Source organism: Seriola aureovittata, chromosome 4 (genome assembly GCF_021018895.1).
Source record: "Seriola aureovittata isolate HTS-2021-v1 ecotype China chromosome 4, ASM2101889v1, whole genome shotgun sequence".
In the NCBI taxonomy this organism is placed as follows: Eukaryota; Metazoa; Chordata; class Actinopteri; order Carangiformes; family Carangidae; genus Seriola; species Seriola aureovittata.
The window spans coordinates 18,480,959-18,502,209 of record NC_079367.1 but is presented as its reverse complement, the minus strand read 5'-3'; the positions used below and the strand labels follow the sequence as shown (position 1 = coordinate 18,502,209).

The following is a 21,251-nucleotide window of genomic DNA, read 5'->3' as shown; positions in this document are numbered from 1 at the left end:
ATCAAATTCAGAAAATTTGGCTTTAAATCAGGAAACATCTGATCAAAGAATAAATAAACGAGATAAAAATTCTAGCCAGGCTTTCCATGTCAACTTTTGATGAAAGTTTTCAGCTCTTTGTGCTACTGAGACATATGCGAAAAGTAGTGAAATTCAATACTCAGCCTTGCTTTGTAGTTGTACACACTAAAGTAGTGTTGAAATGATTAGTTCTACTTCTTCTTTAGCTTCTTTTACTTCTCTAATACATGGACTTGCTGCTTTTCTCGGTTTTATTTCATTTTAAATTGATGTATCATTCAGATTTGGACTGTTAGTCAGACAAAACAAGCAGTTTGAAGATGTTACCAAACATTTTGGGAAATTGTGATATGTGGTATTTTAAATCGAAACTCTAGTGTGTGTTCCGTTCAATTCTTTACACAGTAAAGATGTGTGAGATATGTGAGCCCCTGTTTTTGTGCAAATGAATTATGAGTTAATTTCCACCACAACATGATAATGGTTTTCTGATTCTCTGTCATGCCTATCATTTTCTTTGTAACCATTTGATGGTGTGTGTGTTTGTGTGAAGTCATGTTCCCCTGCAGTGTGATTCTGCAGCCATATGTGGATATAATTTTCTGTCTGGGCGGCTATGACAAATATATGAGTCATGGGTCGATAACGTCTCACAAAGATGAGATCATTACACACCGTGGAGAGCTCAGATTGAAAATGTAAGTCACCGATACAAGGCAAAAAGCACTCGCTGTGTATGTATGTGAGTGAGGGACTGTGTGTGTTTGTGTGCCAGACTAATGGTCCATTGTGCTCTGTCAGGGTTTATTCAGCTGGCTGGGGCTGTGGGGCTGCTGGCTTTGGAGTCCAGACAGGGCACTATTTTTACCTTTGCAGGAAGGCAGCACACTGGCTCCTCTGTTACATAAAAACAGAGATTTGCGCATTCATTTCGCCTTCTTAAAATCTACATTTTAAGTTAATCTCTCTTTCACAAACACACAGAATTATGAGCTATTCTAGGTAAGAAGGATAGGAAGCTTTAAAGGAAAAAATCAGAAAGGAGTCCTGGGAGTAACAGAGGGAGAATTAAATATAGACAGTGAGAGATAGAGTCCAGGAGAGGCTCCAGACACACTGGGAGCCGTCTAAACACACACATGCATGGGCACATACAGTACAAGTACACTGCCATAAACACACACACTCCCACACACACACACACACACACACACACACACTGTTGCTATCCCATCGCTGAGGTGTGTCTTTCCAAACTGGTGGTGAGCAGCTGCTGTCCTCACGTCAGGGCGTTAGAACGGAAAAAAACACCAGTGTGAGTTTCTCCCTCTCCCTCCACTCTTTTGCCGTCTCTGGCTGTGAGAGGCCGCCCTGTCCAGAGGGTGGAAGGTAGGGAGGGTCTAAAGGGGCCTTACCTCTGACCATTGTGCTTTCACAGTCCTGTGGGAGAGGTAGGAGACCTATAGAGGGAAAGAGTATAGTAGTCAGAAATTGAAAGGAAGTGAAAGAGAAACAGTGTCACAACATGTTAGAGAAAGACAAGCCAGTAGAAGAGTAGATTTTCTTTTTGTTTTTGTGGCAGAGGTGAGTTGGCTGGGAATATGATGTGTACTGACTGGGCCCAACCTCTAGAGTCGGTCTGGACTAACCTACTGACTGGGGAGTAGAACGGAAAGACAGGAAGACAGAGAGGGAGGGAGGGATGAGGGAGGCACTGGATAATATGGATGGATGTGGTGGAGTGGATGATGTCATCCGGCAAGCGTCCAGCCTCTGCCTCACTGATGACTACAAAGAGGTAAAGGACTATGTCATGTTTGTATGTGTTTTATTCCATGGTTATAAGTACGTTTTTCATGATTAAGTAATTGAAACTATTGCATGCTGAGGTCTGGGTCTGTCCAGAGACAACAAAATTCATCCACCAGCACCTCGAAAGCTCACTAATTATATCTTGTTTGTTTAATCTGTACTGAAGTGCAAAAATGACAAGTTGCAGTGGGTTATGTGCTGCTGGCCAGAAGCAGGGACTTACAACTTCACAGTAACTGCCAGTCGTCAGGCAGTAAGTGCTCCCAGCCAAGAAATAGTGCAGCACATTATCCAGCTAAACACAGCAACATGTCATTTTTACCTTTTTTTTGGTTGTTTTTACAGATTTAAGATACGGAGTATAGCTTGTTAATTAGTGAGTTCTAAAAGAGCTGGTAGGCAGATTTTGTTTCATTTGGGACTAACCTGCTGCTGGCTGCAGCTTCATAGTGAACAAATAGATATGAGACTGTTATCGATCTTCTCATCGAACTCTCTGCAAGAAAGCAAATAAGGGTATTTCTCCAAATTCCTTGGGTTTTTGTGTGTTGTGTGCAGTTATGTGATTCAGCCCAAAGATTGAGGTTGATGTCACGCTGGAAGTATGGGTATTACAGTGCTTAGATATTTGGGGCAAAGCTATGACATAATGGTGTGAGTATCCAGGCTTTTATCCTTAAATCTGCTTCATTCATTGGAAGAAAAAGCAGATTCCTCCTCTGAATCTTTCCCCAGTCTGGCCTTGTTGTAGAGAGAAGCTCAAATGTCACTTGGAGACCTATTGTCCTGTCTAAACCCACTTCATGCTCCCAATCTCTCCTCCCTCCCTTTGTCATACTCCCCCCTTTTCTTTTTTTCCCTTTATTCCACCATAACCCTCCCCCACTTCTTTTACCACCATACACACACACACACACACACACACACACACACACACACACTCTCATATACAACCCTCTACCACTTGCTGAGTTGTTCTCTTCCAATCTGAGTGACAGGCGCAGCCTTGCACTGACCTGTGGCTGAACTTTATGAAGGGTCAGAGGTCAGGTCCCTTATCTGGGATGGAATGTTGCACTGCCTAGACAGACGGATCTCAGATAGCACGAGAGGACAAGACCATCTTACACACAGAGACATTTTTAGCCTGCAAAGATAGGATGTAGACTTGGGTTAGGGTTAGGATTAGGGGTAGTGTGTATACTTTAAGGAAAGGTAGAACATTTTATGAAATACACTTATTTGCTGATAAAATTGACTCCACTCACATCTAAAAGCCAGCAACCCACAACCATCTTCCTGGAGTCTTGTCTTCACTTTGAGGTTGCAGGGCAGCTTGCTGAAGTCGCCCCTAGGAAGTGAATTACAGAGCCAAGAAATAGTTCTGCACCTAACCCACCAGAAAGCCACTTTTTTCACTTGAGTTTTTGTACAGTTTAACCATACAAGGACTCAGTGAGAGGTGCTGGTTGGCAGATTTGTTACCACTGAACATACCCAGACTAGATGTTTCCCCTGGATTCCAGTCTTTACGCAAAGCTAGACTCACCTGCTGCTGGGTGTAGCTGTCAAGCAAACAGACAAGAGAGTGGTATAAATGTTCTGTCAGTAAGAAAACAAATACAAGTATCTCCCAAAATGTTGATCTTTACACTGACTTTAGATTATACTTTACAGCACAGTTAAAACACACACACGCATGCACACACAAACACACACACACACACACACACCCAGAAGACACAGTGACCTTGTATCTGTTTGTAGAGCTGTGAGCTCAGCAGCAGCTCACTGTCAGGCCTTGAAAACATATCAGAGTGAAGCTGTCCCTGTCTGGCTTCTCCACACCACAATACACAGATTGCCAAAACACACCAACACACACACTTAGCACAACCGTACCTCTATGAAAAGCTCTATGAACTGCAGTTTTTCTAAGCACATTTAATCTTATGCAGGTGCACTGTAATGTCATGCTTTCACTCTTGCTATTCTTTAAAAGAAAGGTAGCCTGTGCTCACAAGACCTGGTATTTGTGTATATGTGTGTGTGTGTGCCTGTGAGTGGGTTCTTGTCTCCAACCAGGGACTGAGGTCGGCCGGTGAAAAGCCTCCATTGTGCAGAACAAGGGAGAGCACTTAGTGAGAAATCGAGGGAAAGAGAAGAAAGGGGAAATAAATATTAATAAATTAAGGGGTGATATATTTTAAAGTACCTTTCCTTTTAGCATATTTTTTTTTAGAATTTAGATACAGTAGGATGGCTAAAAAAGGAGCCTGAAATCAGAGAAAAGCAAAAGGATAGAAAAAACTGTAGGCATGCGGAGATACACACACATTTATACACATCTTAGATCTTAACCACTTAACAATTTCAGGCCACAAGAGCCAGCAATTTGGGGAAGGGAGAGGGAGGATGCTGTTTGTTAGCACAGATAATTAAATTCTTCTCCCTCCTCTAATATAGATTTTCAAGGAAGATTTGAGGGCTCAGAACAAGCACCCTGTTGTCCATTGCCAAGGCTAAATCACCCTCTAGGCCTGTGGAGATGAATGGTTGTAGTGCAGAGTGGAGGAGAAAATGTCTTTGTCAATGAGGGTTTTTCAGCAGAGGAAATTGCTTGGTGAATTTAAGGAAAAACACAAATTAGCCCAATTGTGTTCCTCCCAGTCTAATTTGGACCGTCTCTCTTGCTTTTCTTTCTCTCTCTCTCTACTATCTGTACTCCCTTTCCCACAGTGCTAATATAATTTACCAGGCAATTTCCACGTCATAATCATGTGGAAACAGGCAGTCAGATAATGTTCCATCTCAGGACTTTATAAGATTTTATATGAAGCTCCAATGGGAAAATGATCCAGTAAAGTGCACAAAAGTTTACGATAACATCTTATTCATGATGATTTGAGTGAGTGAGCCAATCAAAAGAGCAGAAAGTCTGTGTGTGTTTCCAGACAATGACATGACAGGTTTCCATTTAATTTGCCCAAAACTAAAACTGAAACCGAAACTATGACAGGATTTGATTGTCTCCTTTCTTCATTTAAAGAGGCTCTAAAAGTTCATCTACTTATATCTTACTCCGATGAAGGATTTAAATTTTGGAGACTGATATGATAGCACATAAAATTTGAAAGGATAAGAAGATAAGGTAGAAGATGAGCTACGGGTGTAGGTGATAAAAAAAGAAGTGTGTAAAAAAGGAAAGAGAGCCAGGGGCATGTGTTTACTACTCATCTTGCACCTTCACCTCTCAGTGGCGTATCCCACACCTTGGTAAATAGTTTATGGGGCTGCCATGATGACACACACAGCCCACCCAGACACAAACACACACAAGCACACAACACAAACATGCTGTAAAACAGATGATGTTTATACAAGAACAGGAAGTTGTGTTGTCAGGCAGGTGTGAGATGCAGAGATTGTGTCCTATGTGCTAATCCAGCTGCTATTTAGCAAGTATTTAGTTTCTGTCATTTTTCAAGTAAAAATGCAAACCCTTTACTTGAGCGAAACGAGACATTTAATGATGTCATCTCGGGAAGACAAACTGGTTTCTGACATTTTATAGACTAAATAATTAATCAATGAATTGGGAAAATAATCAGCAGATTAATCGATAACGAAAATAATCCTGTTTGCAGCCCTGGTTTGATCAACCAATTACCAGTATTTCACCCTGACTTTCTTACAGCTCACATTATGTGAAGAGGTAGAACAAGAACATTAAAATTCATATCTAGCACTTTGTTAAAACATTGCTCTTATGACTGCGTGTCACCAGCAGCTTTGTGCAGGAGTGTATATAGTTATATAATTCACAAATATAATCCAAAAATAGTTATACATCAGGTTGTCCTTGAGGGCTGATGATCTTACCAGTGGCAGTGTGTGAAGTGTTTTTCATTTTAAATCATTGCAGAAGCATATGCTCTGTGTCCTGCCTCATATATTTCAACAACTGATCACTGAACATAAAATGCAAAATGCACCACCTGTCTGATACTGTTTATGGCCTAGTTTTAACTGCTTCTGTAATGGCAGTAGAAAAACTTTTTACATTTTTGATTGGGCTAGTTAAACTGTTGACACTTCCAGACTGCTGATGACAAGTTATGATCACTGGCTGAAGACCTAACCCTCATTATCTCCAATTCAGCCCGAGTTAAATTACCAGAGATTAAACCAGTGTGCATGTACACTTTACATCAGCACACAGCCCTCTAGCAGGGAGTATGTGTGTGGTCATGCAGATTCTCATACAACATGTTTTCTGACCCATCCTCTCTGTGTCAAAGCCCCCTCCCACCTGCACCTCAGCATTGCCCTCATTTTTTTTTTTTCCCAACCCTCACCACATGAGGGGAGAAAACGGTTAACAATGCTCAGTGAACCCACTGCTTTTGGTTTTCATTTTGCTCGAAGCCGCTGTTCAGTGCAGTAACTTGACTGACAGTGTGTCAGCTGTATTGTAGTCAGGCGTGTATGAGTGATATGCGTGTACATAAATGCATTTGCGCTGCGCTGTACCACACATGCTGCTGTTGTGCCTTTGCAGCAGAGGATTGAAACTCTCAAGTGTGTTCATCTTGACTCCCTGGGCTATCTTTCAAACACACACACACACACACACACACACAGAGGAGCGGTGCCAGGTCCACTCCTCTACGTGCCCGTGTGTGTGCTGGAAGCGCCAAGTGCGTCTTGCGAGCTCTTGTGTGGAGTGGGATTATGTTAATTTGTACTTGGTGTAGGCACTCTCACCAAACGCCTGCTCACAATTGTCAAGAGACACTGATAGAAAGAGAGGAAAGGAGGGAGCAAGTAGGGAGTTGAAAAAATGAGTGGGAGAGAGGTAAAGGTGTGAGTGATTTGGAGAGGGAAGAATAGAGTGAACTGCAGAGAGATGGCTTGATGGAAGGAGCCATAGAGGCCTGAGGCTGAAGGAAAGAAGTGGGGATGGAAGAAAATTAACAGAAATGGGGATAGTGAGGAAAAGAGAGAAAGAAAAATTACTGGTGAGACTGAATCAGGTGGATAAGGAAAACATGGGAATGTGAGCAACAGTCACAGATCAGAAAGGTGGAAGATTTGTAGAGGAATAAGTGGAATGGGATCGAGGTTTCACTTCAGGCCAATGCCACTGGCATCTCTTTTAAACCACCTTCTCACTGTGATTCTACTATTATTTTTCTTTTCTTTTTTTGGCATTTTACTTTTATCTAACAGTGAAATTAGAGAAACAGATCAGAAATATGCGGCAGAGGGAGGGGGAGGGAGGGAAATGAGGTTGCATGGCATGTGTCCTAACCTTTAAGCATTCAGACACTTCTTTTAAGCTTATTTAAACCTTCATAACTAAAATGAACCAGTGGTTTCTTCCAAGGTGTCACAAGATAACCTTAGAGATCGCAAAATGGTTTAACAAGTTAAGAAAGAAGTATGAAAAACATTTTGATACATACAGTGATGGTTATTTCTATTGGCTTGGTGCTGAATAATATAGAAGTGCCCAATAACCAAACCAGCAGGAATTCAAAAAGCTCTAATGCTCGTGTGCAACAGTAGCATGTGCAAAAAGTTGCTTCCCATTTGATCAGAAACAGTCAGAGTCACTCATCAGTTGTTTGCACCTCAGTTGGACCTGGATCAGTGTTTACCTGCTATGAGCACAGACAAGTTGTCCTGTGGGGATTGCTGTGTGTGTGAGCATGTGTGAAGTGCTGCCAAAGCTGAGGCTGCGCTCAGTGAGGAATTCATGATTGGGATGAGGCCAAGTGAGAGTCACTCTGGAATTGTTTAAAGTTGGTTATTCTTGCAGATTTAAGCATGTATGAAATGGGTATTACTGTTTTGTCTCTTGAGTTTCCCACATGTTGAACTTAATCCTGTGTGAGAAGACCTACTTGGTGTGTGTTCTCTGAGAAAACAGCAACACCTGCTGGTGAATATTGGTATTGTCAGCTTGTAATGATCCTTACTTCGGTATTTCACACTTTTTTTTTTTCACATCACTCCGTATCAGAGCTTGTTAAGATAACACTGAACCTCTCACTGCAAATTAAAAGGAGGTTGCTGCTATTAATATACTTGCACTCGTGATTTGGACAGACAGAGACTGCTCAGGGTAATGGCGTTTCTATTTGTGCATTCAGCCAGTCATGTGGGGGACAAGGGTGTTTGGATGATCCAGCATGCCAGGAAACTATATATAAGTACTTGGGTTTAAAGCACCAAGTATCTTTGAGGAAGATACCTAATCGTTACCAGCCTGACCCTGGCATCTGAACTCATTGTGCAACTACAACATTAATCATCAAACACATGACAAAAAGGTAACCTAATTTTGTTAATCTCCTGTTGTAGGCCCAAAAGAATGAGAGGGAGTCAATCAGGCAGAAATTGGCCCTGGGCAGTTTCTTTGATGATGGTCCAGGCATCTACACCAGTTGCAGCAAGAGTGGCAAACCCAGCCTGTCCTCACGGTAAGACCTCTGACTTCAGTCATATTACTTCTTTTTTAACCAAGAAACATGTGACTTGCATTGGGAAAACACAAGATGTGGGTTTACTAGTACTTTTTGTGGTTCCATAGTTCTCTGAAGAAGGGTTTACTGAGAGGTTATCCTACTCAAAGATGAGACCAGTACTGAAATGTCAATAGACCATACATTTCCGCTGTATTTGCGAAGGTTAAAAAAAGAAAAACAGGGCATAGGGTATGAATCTAAAAGTCCTGATTTACAGTCATGGCTACCTTTAAAGAAAGAGCAGACATGGAGGAAGAGAGAATGACAGGAACCAGAGAGGATTTGTGCAGTGCGAGGGAGCCACACGTAATCAGCCCTTGTGACTTCCCAAATTTGCACTCAGGCTGCTACCACCTCCTACACTGTACCTTACTGGAACTAAATGTTCTCAAAAGACTTCTTGTGATTTGAACCACGTGAATTTTGCTGCAGCAAATTGATGACTGATTGTGATGCTTAATGCCTCATTGATCATTACAGGGAAATATTCAAATGACAGTTCTGTGTGAAAATATGATGTTTCTCTGAGACAGTAAGTCATATTAGAGCCGGATAATCCTGGATTTATGTGGTGGATCCTGTTATCAATATTTCAGTTTTAATTTCGGATTCATTTTTATATACATCTCATATGTTTGTTTTTTTAAATAATTGTGACCAAGCTATGTGCTGAGTGGGACTTCAGTCTTGCTGTTGGACAAACTAAGAGATGGAAGCACTATTCCTAATTTACCTCAAACGTATCTTTGGCATTTCTGTCCATTTCTTTCTACTTATTAACTGACATATGCACCAGTACTAATGCATCTGCACTCTACACTGTATGATATCAACAAAGTTAGTGGCCTCTATTATCTATTAAATTCAAGTTACAGGGTGCTTTTTGATGCTGCTTCACGCAGGGGGGAAAAAAAACAACAACAACGATCGAAACACTCAGGTCCTGTTTTAATTGGAAGTGATTGGATCTATACTGTGTAATCAATCAGCCCTGTTTGTAATTACTGTATTGAATAAGCAGATTATTGATCCACAGTGGGCTGACTCTACACCTAGTGATACTCTGCTCCTCCGTGGCACAAAAACGCCCCCACCGGTCTCAGGCAGATTGGAGCAGACCTACCGGAGGCAGCCTGGATCGATCCATATTGGAGACAAGAGGGGAGATGATTAAAAACACAAGCCCTCTTTAATTCAATCTTCAGCTGGTTCTTTTCTCTAGTGATGAGAGCAACTTGTTTCTGTTAGGACTTTTTTTGTACTTATTTCTCTCTAAGTATGTGTATTCACAATGCTCTAAATCCTTTATTTAGACAAAGTACTTTATTGAACTCACCGTACATCATTTGTATTAGCAGCAGTGCTGATGACATTGCTGTCTGTTTTGGGCCTGGTCTGAGTCAATTACTGCAAAAGCAGCTAATGTTGAACTGGCTTGACCCTTATCTGCATTTATGTTAATATTAACTTGTCTCCCTCTGTTTCAACCACTCTCTATCTCTATCTGTCTCTCCCTGCAGGCTGCAGAGCGGGATGAACCTACAAATTTGTTTTGTCAATGACAGCGGCAGCGACAAGGACAGTGATGCAGATGACAGCAAGACAGAGACCAGTCTGGACACACCTCTGTCCCCCATGGTACACACTGATGCCCAAGACTGCACTCTGAGGCCCATGCAGAGTTATTATAGTATTTCTCCAGAATGAAAGATATGCACTTAAATCTTGAAAACGCAACAAAATGTGTCACGATTTACAGGATTGACGGTGTAAAGATCTGATCAGTGTAAAAGTGAGAGCAGTGAAAAGGGTGAGATATTCACTTTGAATCAGAAAGGTAGCTGGTGGATTTGATGCTTTATGAATGTCTTTTCTCAAGTTTTCTGGCCTGTTAACCAATTCACGGGCAGCAAATGAGAGGTGAATTGGAATACGCTCACCAAGGCCACGGATGACTGGTCACATTAACCTCCTGTCAGCCTGAGACACATTTAACAGAAACAGAGGGAGAAAGAGAGAATTATCATCTCTTTACATGTTCATCCTCGCTAACTCTGACATCCCAGCTGATGTACAATGAAGTTCCTGTCAGTGTGTAAAATCTACATACGAAAAAGACCAAGAATACATTAATCCTCTTACCAGGTTTTTCTTATCTTTTCCTCTTTTCCTCTTACCTCATTCTCACCCCCTTTCTCATACCTTTACTATACTTTTTTCCCCCTTGTTTGTTATTCCATTCACTTTCTCCTTCATATTTTATTCCATCTTGCCGTACTTGTCATATCTCCCGCTTCCTCCTACCACCTCCTCCCTGCAGTCCAAGCAGAGTTCGTCCTACTCGGACAGGGACACCACAGAGGACGACTCGGAGTCTCTGGAGGACATGGACTTCCTGAGTCGGCAGAAGAAGCTGCAGGCGGAGGCGAAGCTTGCCCTGGCGATGGCCAAGCCCATGGCCAAGATGCAGGTGGAAGTGGAGAAACAGAATCGTAAAAAATCACCAGTGGCTGACCTGGTCAGTACCAGAAATCTGATTCTGCCTTTGACTGTTAAAGACAACTTCACAAAAAATAGCATAATATTTTTAAATCACTGCCATGTTCTTTGAGGTTAGCATGCAAATATAAAACACAGAGAGATTTATGGATATTGAAAATGTTTAAGAGGAAAAGGATGAAGTATATTTGCTGCTTTCAGATTTAGTTTCTACTTATTTGTTTTTAATTTACCTACTAAGCAGCTCAGTATTTTTATATTAACAAAAGATCACTTGAAAGGGGTGACTCATTGTGCTGAGAATTATTGCTAGACTCTGTAGTTCACTTCAGCTTTATAGCACGGAAAAAACTCCAGCACCAAACGGCCAACAGACAAAATGAGTGATTAGCTGATGAAGAAAGTGGAACATCAGGAAAAAACAAGATATTTTTCTCTGGAATTGGTGGAAAGGAGTGGGAACATCACTCCATATGAACACTAATGTTGCTCCCTATCTGCTGGATGTATAAAGCAACGACTTGCTAACAAGTTTTCCATTTTAATTAAAAGGTGATAATGTTAGTGTTGTGTTGACAGATCGTTTCCCCTGCCCCCAAGTGGCCAAGAAATCATTGCAGACTTAAAACCATCATCATCAACAAGGCCTACACAGTTTTACAGACTGTCAATATGCATGTTACAACCACCAATGTTCTCAACAACTCAAGTTCCGTTTTGCTCTTAGGCCACTGTTCAGAGAAGGTGTATACTATCTGCTAATAGCAAAAACTTCTTTACTCTGATCAGTTATTTCAGTGTTTTCTGTATCAACCATAAATTATATCCTTTTTCATGGAGTGTAGGCACTGTGACATCATCAGCCTAGTTAATGCAACTGACCAATCAGTTGGCACAACTGATATTTATTAATCTATGTTTCCTCTACCTGCCCCTGATGATAGTTTTAACTCCTTATGCTAATAATGTAGGAAGAAGGTTTTGAAATTAACCCCTGAGATTTTAACTGAAATGACAAATACTTTACAGCAGTGATGAGGCAACTGACACAGCTTACACTGGACTGCGAGAAACGTGTTTGTTACTTCCTTTTTATTGTATTGGAACAAAATGTCAGACATATGTCAACATGTCATGTGGCATCACATGTTTTATTATTGCATACGTATATATTGCCTTTTTACCAAGGGTCCATCCATTGATTCATTAGTTCGTCATATGTCAGAACAGATGTGAGGGTTGATTTTCAGTGAGAAATTAGTATTGAAGAGTTTAACAGGTCAAATATATGTTATAATGATGTCACAGGAAGCCTCACCCACCCTTCCTCCCCTGCCACTGCTTAGAGGAAGGAAGGTGATGACGACCCTGCTCATCATTATTTCATAAATTTTTATCTGCCTCACTGCCTCTTCCAGAGCACACACACCAACACCCCCACACTGTGAGACTTACACACACTCTATTTCCACCCGGAGTTGCAGGCAGAGCCACTTTACTTATTCAGAGAGGAGAAGGGCAGCTCGACCAGGTCCATCTATAATTCATACACCAGAAAGCATTGACTTCAGTGTTTAGGGATGTAGCAGTGCTCAGCAGTCAGAAGACATCACTGTCACATCCAGGCCAAACACACAGTGAATATTAAGATGTATTAAAGCTACAGCCACCTTCAATGTCCACAACACCAGAGATCTATTTAACTGCAGACATAACGTACTAAATACTTCCCTGCAACAGTTATTCCTAACCAGGGCTATATCTGCAGTTCCCATGGGGATAAGTGGAAAGATTGTGGGGTAGCTCAACTAATTTGAAAAAAATCTGCTTGAAAAAATACACCCCTCCCAATATTATTAGAAATTGGTGCGATGCTTATCTTTAGTAGATTTACTGTCACATAACAATTAAGCTCCCAGCTATGACATTCTGAAGGCACAGTACACACCTGCCATCAACTGTAAAGCCACGTGTTAGAGTACATTAAAACTTGATAGCTGGCAAGTGAGAAGTCTAAATGATTAGCTTAAAGTGATGGATAAATTATTGATATAAACATAGAAATTTAAATAATTAGGTAAAAGTAATGGAAATAATTACCTAAAACTTTGGATTGACAGGAGAAATAGTTAGCTAAAAATGGATAATAGTGGGCTAACAGTGATAGATGATTAGTTTAAATAATTAGCCAAAAGTAATACAGTTTACAGTTAATGAACAATTGAAACAGATAGCTGAAAGTAATGGATAAACAGTTAAAATAATTTGCTCTAAGTCATGGATAACTGGTTGAAAGGTCCCTTGTGATAAACACTGACATTTCAGTTTCAGGAAAAAAAGATTATGTCATATTTCTAAACATCCACTTTAAAATCAGCTGAGATGAACACATTTGGAGTGTGTCAGGCAACAGTTCGGGGATTACACAAGACAAAAAATGTTAGGAACTCTGCTGCTGTTGTCACACTGCTGCCAGTTAGTTTAACTCCCAAGTTCCAACTAAACTGGTTTGTCCTATCTGCTTGTGAAGGGCAAATAATGGGACTTTAGCCAGCACAGTTAGCCTGTATTCCAGTGTCTGTGTGTGGGAGTGTGGGTTTTCCTAAATATGTACAAACAGAATCACTGAGAGAAAGCGAGAAATTCAGAGAGAGAAAAGAAATTAGGGGGAAAGATTAAGATTCTATGGTAAAATCTTGATTCTCTCTTTTCACTTCATTCAGAGAGGAATGTAGTTCCTCAGTCTGATAACAAGTCATATCAGGAGGTTGGTTTGCCCGTATTGAGCATTTGTAACTAGTAGTATGAGCAGTTTACCACAGAAACTCACTGTGGTCAGTCGACTCGCATGTTGAGTCAGGTCTAACACAACTCTACAACCTTTCCCGTCACCCACTCACGTTGTAATTGACATCATATTTCTCACTATGTCACTCCTGAGTCATCAGCTTCTACCCATCTGGACACATGAAACTGAAACTGACACATGGCAGCCTCATGTATAGTTGCATCAGTGCCAATGCGAAAGTGAAAGAGGGGTGAGAAACTAGAGGGGAGGAGGCAGCCAGATGCCCATGCATGCAAACACCTACAGCACACATTTCCTCACCTACTGTTTGTCAAGACTGGAGATGAAAGTAGGAGGGGAAGAGGAAATAAGTGTTGGAGGGAAAGAGAAAGAATGTAGACTGGTTAGATGGGAGTGTTGGTGGAGGGAGAGTCTGGTAAACAAATAGTTGATTATCTGCCTGTGTGTGCTTTCTTTGGGCGCACACAGGCACATGCTTTATGTAATTGTGTTGCATGTGGTGGCTATACTCTGAGTTTGACTGTGTTTGGCATGGAGCCATCGCTGGCGGCAATGGGACACATACTCATGACGACATACACAAAGCGAACAGAAGCACTGGAAAACATGGAATTCAGTTATAAAAGCCTTGTATATTAAAGGTTATATTGAAAAATAAAAGGTACTGTTTGGAGCCATATTTGCTCAGGGGCTGATTAATACAGTAATTGGCACAAATACAACTCCAAAAACTTCCAAGACACCGCAATTATATGGAAGCTTTTCATTTTCACTCATAGGGAAATCATGCGTAATTTCTCACCCTTTATTGTCACTTCACCTTTGTCTGTGATTACATAACAGATGTTTTCACAACTGTGGATGGGTGGGATTTTGTGATAAATAGTAAAATACGAGGGAATCTAAAGACTTTCAGTGAAAAGAGAGATCATATTTCAAAAGTAAGAAGAGATAAGAAGTCAAATTTACCATGTTAGTGCATTCTAACGTACATAGAGGGGTAAAAACACTCTGAATAACGGCAGTATCACTGGTGACCTCTTCTCACTGAGTTCATCTGCTGTTTATTTGTGTAAAACACTGTAAACCAGTTTGTGACCACAGCAGCACCTACTTGAAATCCCCCAACTTTACAGTCTCCCTACGCAGGGTGCTGACCTCCTAAAAGAAAAATAGATATTCCCTTTTGTTTCATCAAGGGCTTTATGAGAAGAAACAAAGAGACTGGAGAGAGGTTGTTTCTCACACAAAAAGCAACTAATGAAAACGTAAACAATCACTTCAGTTCAGGCAGCAGATTGAAGTCGGATTGTCATTCAGTCAAAACATCTGACTCTTTCAGGTACTAATTAGATTTTTTCTGCTGATAATTCATGCAGTTGTGGCTTTTGACCATATTTCAGCAGATTTAGAACTACATCTGGCAATTAAATCCATCACCAAATAACATGTTCATTATTCTTTTTCCGCGAATAGATTGTTTAGTATAAAGTGATTAAGTGATAAATTGAAAAAATTGCCATTTCTTACAGAGGGGAAATCAGAACCACCTCACATTTGAAAATGTGGCACCAGTGAATGTTTGGCACTTTTGCTTGATAAATGATTTAAAAATTTATTGTTCAAAATGAATTTTTCTGTCAGTCCATCAGTGTTTTAGAGAAAATCACTGACTAATTGTTCAAGAACTCCATCACTGCCAGTATTTGTGCCTAATGCAGTGAAATACATTTCCGAATTCATTTTGATTCTTATTCATTTAACAATATATCCATGGATTTTAGATTATAATAGGTTTCCTTGTTTTCATCAATCCAGGTATCAACCCCCTGTGAAAGAAAACAGTGTGTCTGATGTGTGATTGCTCTGTGTTTTTTGGCAGCTTCCACACATGCCTCACATCAGCGAGTGTCTAATGAAAAGAAGCCTGAAGCCCACCGACTTGAGAGACATGACGCTGGGTCAGCTCCAGGTTATAGTCAATGACCTGCACTCCCAGATTGAGAGTGAGTTGACCACACACACACACACACACACACAAACACACACACACACACACACACACACACACACACACACACACACAAAGTGCAGTAGACACACACAGTCACTGACCTCTACTTTCAATTGCAGAAATGAGCAAGACAGCACATGGGGAAAAACATGCACATGCATACTGACCCCTACCATTTTAAGTGGATGTGAAAGTACTTTTATATATGTTAGTCAGTTCAAAGAACTGTACCAGTTAACAGCTTCCCCTGAGCATTTACTGTTACTGCACTGTACACATCATTGATCCTGGTACTCTATGATGAATAATCTCTCATTTTACATAAAGCAGCTACAAAAATCCCCATGAGTCCAAAATGATGAGCTAGTTTTTGCTTACAAAAGAGACTTTCCCCTCAAAATCTCTTTTGTTAGTGATCTATATTTTCTGGCAAAGATGAGGGAACAATAGCTGAAGCATGTGATGTGAAAAGAACCACAACCACTGATGTGTGGTCTGACTGTCAATACTCATCATGCTTTCGATGGCTTTTGTGAGGTTATTTTATGAATCCATCGTGGGAGATTTCCGCCTGTCACATACAGTATTTCATGTGGATTTAATGTCCATCAATTGATGAGCTCACAAAAGAATATGTGTTATGGTTCTGTGAATGTGATGGGGACAAATTCCTACTCTGTCATAATGATACATCTGTAGTCTGACATCATTTTTATATGATTTGTCATATTTTCTACCATTCCAGGTCTGAATGAGGAACTTGTACAGTTGCTGCTGATCCGAGATGAGCTACACATGGAGCAAGATGCCATGCTGGTTGACATAGAGGACCTCACCAGGTGATGAGGCAATTCATGAGGAACTTATTTTCAGCATTTACCACTATTATTTCACTCATCTATCAGAGAGTACTTGACAAAACGGTATAGAATAAAGTTGGAAATAGTCTAGATTTTTGTTATTGTCAAGAAATCTAATGTAAAGACCAAAGTCAACATTTCATTAGTCCATCTCTCAACACTTTCACTTTCTTACTCTTTCTGTGTCTCTCAACCTCAAGCCCATTAGTTCCTACTGAATATGTAAATATTTAAACATAAGTACTGAATATATAGCTTCGATTTTTTTTACTTCTTTCTAACTCTACGCCCCAGAATTTCTTCCATTTTAAAACTTGGCATCGACCCACTGCCCCCTCTGGTTCTCCTTGAGGGAGAAGACCAGTCCTCTTGGTCAGGATGTGCTGGCACACGCATGGCCAAGGAGCCTACTTTATTCCTTTCCGCCAGTTCCTCTGATATCGCTCACACTTCAGAGAGTGCTCCAAGAGGGCCACAGACTTCTGCTGGTGGCCCCCTTCTGGCCAGCGAGGACGTGTTTCCCCCTGCTGTGCAGGCTCTGCCACGGCTCGCCGTGGTGCCTCCCCGACAGAATGGATCTCCTATCCCAGTTAGGGGGTCAGATTTGGCATCCCAATCCTTGCCGCCTCCAACTGTGCGTTTGGCCACTGGAGGGCCCGAGCCGCTGCTGAACGCTTGCGTTGAGGCAGTCAGAAAGACTATTGACAGCGCCAGAGCACCTTCCACCTGTTTACAATATGATAACAGGTGGAAACTTTTTTCACATTGGTGTGTAGGTCGTGGCGAGGACCCAGTGCATTGCACCGTACCTATCATTTTGGAGTTTCTCCAGTCCCTCCTAGATGAGGGCCATTCTCCCTCTACATTGAGAGTATATGTGGCTGCTATTTCATGCCGGCACGCTCGGGTCGACAATAAGACGGTGGGGAGCCACAGTCTAGTGTCCCTTTAAGAGGGGCTCGGAGGGTGTGTCCCCCAAGTCCTCCAAGAGCTCCAGTCTGGGACCTGCCCCTGGTGTTGGATGCTCTATGCTCGCCTCCTTTTGAGCCCTTGACAGGGGCGGAGCTGAAGTGGGTGCCCGTTAAGACGTTCCTCCTTGCCATTTCCTCGGCCAAGCACATCAGTGACCTGCACGCTCTGTCAGTGAGTGAATCATGTCTGAGGTGGAACCCAGATGGCTCTAGTGTCACTTTATGGCCGAATACGGCATTTCTCCCTAAGGTGCTGTCACGCTTACACCTCAACCAGCCTATTCAGTTGGCACAGTTTGATCCCCCATCAGGGGAAGGGGAGAGGTTAAGGTTGCTATGCCCAGTGAGGGCACATTCTCTAGGTTCTACCAGGTGAATGTCACCACCCCACATCCTCTGGGCGTGGTACTTCTGCCAAGTTCCTCTGCACGTATGCCGTAAGGTATGTACTTGGGATTCCTCGCGACATTGTTGGTACTAGTCATCCAGTGCTTGAAGCACCGCCTCTGGCTGTCAGGAAGGATGAAATAGAATGAGAGTTACGAATGTAATTACGGTTCTATGAATTTCTGGATGACCGCCAGAGCGTTCAGTCACTCAGAATCCTCGTGAGCTCGCGAGAAGGTTTGGTAGGAACTGATTCCCTGATGACACCGGAAGATATACCCTCTCTCGAGTCATCTAGGGTCACAGGTGACTTTGTTGATATTAAATACTCGACCTCTGCATACGCAAGACGGAAGATCCAGTGCTTGAAGCACCGCCTCTGGCGGTCATCCAGGATTCATAGAACCGTAGTTACATTTGTAACTCTCGTTTTCCGCCCCTGCCGATGCTGGCCAAAGTGACATCACATGATGTGCTTTTCAGATTTCAAGGAGTTTCCTCTGGAGCCACAAAAGCCTTACAACATAACTAAGTACATTTGCAGTAGTATATGCAGTAGTATTCCCTCAGGCCTGATGTGTAAAATCAGTTCCCCTTTAATTTACTTAAACATTAGTAAATAGTGTTGGGCTATTTTCAGCTGCAGATGTGGACCAGTGATCACTTAAGGCAGCGGGAAGATGGTTCTGGGACTGACTCAAAATAAAGTAGTGTCCATGTTGGTGGTAATAAAGAAATATATCACCCAGTACAAAAGTGTGACACTTGTTTTTTTAAAAGTTTCTAGGCAACACTGGTGGTCTATAGCACAAAGGAGGAATTAGCTACAGCAAACTAGCTACACAGACAAAAGTTGTTAGTTGGATCAGTTCAGTGTTGGTTTTGGTTTGGTTTTTTAAATTATCCTATTTTCACTTTCTCTTTTCCAGGCATGCTGAGAGCCAGCAGAAACATTTGGCTGAGAGGACCCTATCCAAATAAAATGCCCGTCTCCTGCTCCACCCTGCTCCCCTCTGCCAAGCTTAGCCCCTGTTCCAAACCAGACTTTTCCCCTCTGGCCATTCCACCTCTGCCCCGAGTTGATCCAAATCCCACCCGCTTGTCCCAAGTATTTTTCTCCTCGCTGCTCCCCTTTCTCTCCCTTGTCTACCTTCCTGTCCAACCCACTGACTCCAGTAGCAGCAGCAGCACAGAAGAAGGCCACTCTCTGTCATTTGCTTCTGTGGTTTTCTCCCAGCGCTAAGGACGGAGGAGCACTTCCTGCTTCGTGGGAGAAGAGGATTGTGTGTTGTCATGGATTCTGTCCCCAGCTTCCTGTGCAGTGATCGGCCTTGCTTCGCTATTGTTTCTTTTTAACTTTCTACATTCGCCACTAAATTATAACTGTTCAAATGCAAAAATTGTGGGAAAAAATAAAATAATAGTGAAAACTTTAGTAGAAAGTCATTCATGAGAAAAAAAGAAACAACATTGTATAAAAAATGATGGAAAACTAACTTCTTCAGACCATTTTAAGTTGGACAGTAATTTTAAAGTATTTCAAAGTCGACCTGTTTTTATTCTGCACAAATGGTAGTTTTCAACTGAGAAATGTTTATTTGAAGGTGCTAAAAGAGTGTAAAGGAAACATGCCTGCCTTGTAGTGGAGTCGTAGCTTTTGGTAATACGTTCACTCTAATTGCTCTTCAACATTTTGTGAATGTTGATTTTCTGACACGAGTCATTTTAAATGAATAAGTGTGTTAATATCGTTTTCATCCTATTGTATTCAGAAACTTTATTTGAGGAAAGAAATGTTTATGTACAGATATGTAAAATAAAGAATAAACTTTGTTTCATATATGTTGGTTTGTTGTGCAGTATGTTGAATTTTTACAGCTGCATTTTACTGCATATCCGCTGAAAGAATTTGTCCATTCAAATGAGCTTCCTCTTTCTAATGAACTTCGGAAGTCTAATCACTGTTCGCAACTGCAGCGAGAGAACAAGACATCATCACATTAAACATAGTATGACTCAACACACTCTGTTGCGGTCTTGCCTCATCATGACACTGGTTGTTTCTCACTCACTCATCTGTGCTTGGTTCACTGCTCTTAAAGTGACACTATATTAACTGGGCAACCCCTCTAAAGTCACAACAAGGATAGTTTCTTTCACATGAAACATATTAAAACATTAAGAATGGTCACTTTTGGTTTAAGGTATAAATGTACAGAACCTATTCAATATGACTGGATTGGTCACTAATAAATACAGTGTTATTTTTCATGTAAAATATGATAAATGTTTCTCTGAGGAAGCACCCCTCCCCTCAGTCATCTGTATGAACATATACTGTATGTAGAGCATGATGGTAAGTTTCAGTGGTTAATGGTCCTGCTGTGAAACCAGAGAAAGGCCAGGAAACTCCTGTCAGTCACTCACTGAACACTGCAGTTTCAGAGCGTGTGAAATGTTCACAGATCCTGACAACTGGGACTGGAGGATGTAAAGAGAGGATAACATCATGCTTTATCTATCAATGATAATTTCACATTTTTATCATTCTGAGCCATGTGAATTTCTCACATACTGATTAACAAACTGTCAACATACTGCGCCTTCTGAGGAAAGAAAAAGTTAGTTGAGAATGAAAGTTCATCAGGTCCAGCAGGTCCACTGGTGTTCTGGAGCTTTCAGTGTATTTTTCCTGTTCATTTTTCTTATTCATCTCCATTTGAAGGAATTTTCTTCTTTTCTTTTTGTCTTCCACACATAAAGTATAACCTACAAATTGATTATTTTACCATACATGAAACAAAATAAGTTAAATTAATACCTCTCAAAATCAATCTGACATACCAAACATATGACATTGAAAGAAGAATTGTCGGGATGCTTTCCTTAAACAACAATAATACCACAATGTAAGAATGGTCTGTTGCAAGTGAAAGTCCTGCATTCAAAAATTTACCTAACAACAAGCAGACGTTTTACGCATTAATATACTATGATTTTTGTTGCCTTTATATGCTATGACGTTTTTATGCCTTACTATATTATGAGTTTTTTATGCCTTACTATACTATGACATTGTATGCCTCACTGTACTATGAATTTATAACTTATTATACTATGACTTTTTATGCCTTAATATACTATGAGTTTTTTATGCCTTACTATTGCCTACAACGTTTTTTGACATTTTTATGTCTTACTATTCTATAACATTTTGGTACTTTACAATGAGTTTTTTGTGCCTTACTATATAGTGTGACGTTTTTTGACATTTTGATAACTCACTGCACTATGAAGTTTTAGGACATTTATATTCCTTACTATACTATACGATTTTAAACCTTA

The 21,251-nt window shown here is 41.0% G+C and overlaps 1 protein-coding gene across 5 annotated transcripts in view; it reads left to right on the top strand.

The window, feature by feature from the left end:
- The window catches only part of schip1 (schwannomin interacting protein 1), a 205,125-nt gene extending 185,377 nt beyond the window's left edge, over positions 1–19,748 (top strand). For 4 of the 5 annotated variants that reach the window (XM_056375024.1, XM_056375027.1, XM_056375026.1 and 1 more), the window contains 6 exons: positions 8,203–8,321; positions 9,887–10,004; positions 10,687–10,884; positions 15,557–15,680; positions 16,434–16,527; positions 18,836–19,748. In XM_056375024.1, the coding sequence (XP_056230999.1) occupies positions 8,203–8,321; positions 9,887–10,004; positions 10,687–10,884; positions 15,557–15,680; positions 16,434–16,527; positions 18,836–18,887 (705 nt within the window). In that variant the 3' untranslated portion in view covers positions 18,888–19,748. Of the gene's footprint in view, positions 1–1,402; positions 1,820–8,202; positions 8,322–9,886; positions 10,005–10,686; positions 10,885–15,556; positions 15,681–16,433; positions 16,528–18,835 lie in introns of those variants that run through there. The other variant, XM_056375028.1, reaches the window with a different exon arrangement.
- Positions 19,749–21,251: the final 1,503 nt, after the last annotated feature.